Source organism: Halyomorpha halys, unplaced genomic scaffold (genome assembly GCF_000696795.3).
Source record: "Halyomorpha halys isolate HHAL.00 unplaced genomic scaffold, Hhal_1.1 Scaffold95.1, whole genome shotgun sequence".
Classification (NCBI taxonomy): domain Eukaryota; kingdom Metazoa; phylum Arthropoda; class Insecta; order Hemiptera; family Pentatomidae; genus Halyomorpha; species Halyomorpha halys.
Genome location: NW_027108063.1, coordinates 1019591 through 1022671, shown reverse-complemented (window position 1 = coordinate 1022671; position 3081 = coordinate 1019591). Strand labels below are relative to the sequence as shown.

General features: G+C 26.6%; 1 protein-coding gene across 1 annotated transcript in view; it reads right to left on the bottom strand.

Annotated features, from left to right (window-relative positions):
- Nucleotides 1-6: 6 nt before the first annotated feature.
- The window catches only part of baz (bazooka), a 129662-nt gene continuing 126587 nt past the window's right edge, over nt 7-3081 (bottom strand). Inside the window, exons 29-30 of the mRNA XM_067046433.1 lie at nt 2861-3012; nt 7-2101 (exon numbers count right to left, since the gene is read on the bottom strand). Coding sequence (XP_066902534.1) covers nt 1935-2101; nt 2861-3012 — 319 coding nt within the window. The 3' untranslated portion in view covers nt 7-1934. The remainder of the gene's footprint in view (nt 2102-2860; nt 3013-3081) is intronic.

The window sequence follows — 3081 nt, the reverse complement described above, 5'->3', positions numbered from 1 at the left end:
AAATATATAATATTCTAAACAACAGAAAAAATTTATAATATATCAAAATTAAAAGTGTAAATAAATTATTGTCCACATAAGGAAGGAATGTGACAGCCTTTTCGTGATATTACTATATTATATATTGAAATTACTGTTAAAGGTGGAAACTTTCTAAAATTTTTCTCCCAGACAAAAATCCCAACTGTTGTAACAACTGGTAACTAATTTGAGCAGATATGCAAGCTAGTAAAAGTTTATTTAAATTATCATGAAGACGTTTATAAAACAATTAAGACTAGGTAAAATAATTCTTGAAGTATCTATAAAATTAGTAAACCTAACAGAGAAAAGGAATTAAACATTAAGAAATTAATTCAATTTCATAAATTATTATGACAAAAACTAATTAAGTTTGAGATATGAAACAAAAAGCACTAAAACATTCATTATTAAAAATATATATATAAATGTACAATACATTTTACAAATAACAAGTGATGTTAATGGATGTAAAATAAGAACAAAAAACTTTTATCTTACAGATAAATTAATTAATAAAATTAAGAATATAAAGTGGTATAAATCAAAATTAAATATTGCCTTTTTGTTTCTATATTTATTTTTAAAGGACTTTTGTCTTTTCAATATCCTGATATCAAAGTAAGTGCTACTAACCAAATTAAAGTCTAGCAAAAATATTTAAAAAGTAGGAATGTTATTGAGTATATTTGAAAATGGAAAAAAAAAAAACTTAAATTCATTAACAGTCTTAGCAAGGAATGGCACTCCTTGTAGTTCATCTTTCTGGAACCAGCCAGAATGATTTCAAATACATTCATTCTTTAATTATATCAATAACAACAATAGTCTCTAAAAATTGGAAGGACATGGTAATTAAATTAAACATTTCTACAAACAAATTATTATTGTAGAGCATTATTTAATATATAATGATGAAGAAGTTAGATAAAGTATTGTTAAAATTATTAAAAATTGATAAAATTAATCATACAACAGAAAGTAGTTTCATACATGGTTTTGGTAATAAATATTAATAATAAATTTCAATTTTTGAAATTATTATTTTCATACTTATTAGAGGATTGTTTTATAAAATTATTATTTTTGATATATCACTTCCTTCTATAAATAAACCCTAACTACATCAGAAATCCTCTATCACTTCTAATTCAATAGAGGTAGAAGAGGAGATAATTAGAAAAAAAATATGTGGACATTTTTCCCAATATAAAGTCATCATAGAACAAATATGCTCATTCAATTATTTTTATACTAAAAATACATGATCGACAATTATTCAGTTTTTAATAATGAGATAACATCCCAGAAAAATCTGTTCCTCAATATATTAAAAATTTTAACAATGAAAAACATTGAACAATTTAAAATTTAAATAGAATTTATATAATATTATTTTATCAAACATCAATAAACTTGATATATATCATACTATAGCCAATACAGGGATAACTTCTTAGCAGAATTTCCTCAAACTACGATCTACCATCTTTGCTGACTAGCTCCAGCATATTAATTTAAAAATTCAATGTTTATTCCTAAAAAATTCTAAAAATAATACAAAGATTTTGGATTGAATTGAAAATGTTGTCAACCAATATTTGAAATTCTATCAACCTTTACTACTAGACGGATGTTCAACTGATAATTTCGATTAACTTAAATACAACAAAGTCTATAGAAGGTATTCATCAGTTTATATACACCTATTTACAGTATTATAAACCTCAATAATAACTTTACTTACTACTATCCGTTTATAAAACATATTATAAAAATTTGTTCATAGTAAATACTTTCTATCCAAAGAGCCTCTTAGAGAGATAAGTTTCTTGGGGCTAATTTATCGGCTATATGTACACAGGAAAACCTAGAATTAGTGGGCAACCTCCGCAAGGAGGAAACCATTTGAGCTATACTTTTGGTTGAGTTTCCCTGATGGTGACGTGGGTGACGAAAGGGCCGGGCTTGTAAGGCCTGGCTTGGTACTGAGCTGCAGAATATGGGAGCCCATTCATCTGTGATGGATAGCCGAATCCAGAAGAATAGCGCCCAACAGGATTGTAGCCATTTAATGTTACTGAAAACATAAAAGTCAATTAATTATTAAGTTAAATGATGAAAATTTAAGTAAAATTACAAATTTATTAACTTCAGCTATTTATTCCATATTCTAAAATATCAGTAAGTAATAAAAGTAATCTCTAAAGATCTTCTGATCAGTCAATACTAAATTTCTAATGTCTGTTAAATTTACAAAACTCCAGGAAATAAAATACATATACAATCGTGAGGTCTTATGTTTTCCACCCTTTCACTAATACTTCAGATACTCATTAAAGAAAATGGTAAAGATTTTTAATGACCCGAAGGAAGTATTTAGAATAATCTTGGAGGGAAGAAAAAAGGAGATGATGAATAAGGAAACAAAATGGATGATTCACAAGACATAAATGAAGACCCAGATTATTAGCCTGATGAGGAAAAACAGAACAAAAACTACATGAGAAATTTATAACGAAGAATGATATTAATTACTTTTTCCTATAAGAAATAAGTAGTACTCAGCTTTCAATATTTCAACAGTAAAAACTTAGTCAAAGATACAATTCATTCCTGAAAATATTTCACTTAAATAACACTGAGCTTTAGTTATGTAAAAATAGTTGTTTTTTCATACATAAATTTTATGTATAGTACACATAGTCATGGTTTTTAGGGATCTAGAAAATCTATGGGTAATATTCTGTCATTGAGTTTGTAATAAATCATTAAAATTACAATAATAATAATAAATAATAAAATAAAAAGTTCATTTGTAAATAAAATAGAAACTCACTGTGTTCACCAGGCCTCCTAGGCAGTGACCCTGCTTCTGTTTCGCCTCTAAGCACAGCTTGGACTGATTCATACTCATAAAAGTTTGAAACAGGCCTGTGGACTGGTTCCCTTTGTGCAGCTCTCTGCGAATGGTAATGTTGCTGTCTTCGGCTAAAATAAAAATTAATATAGAATAAAATCTCTAGAAAAGTTAAGCATATTAATGAATCAGATTATTTA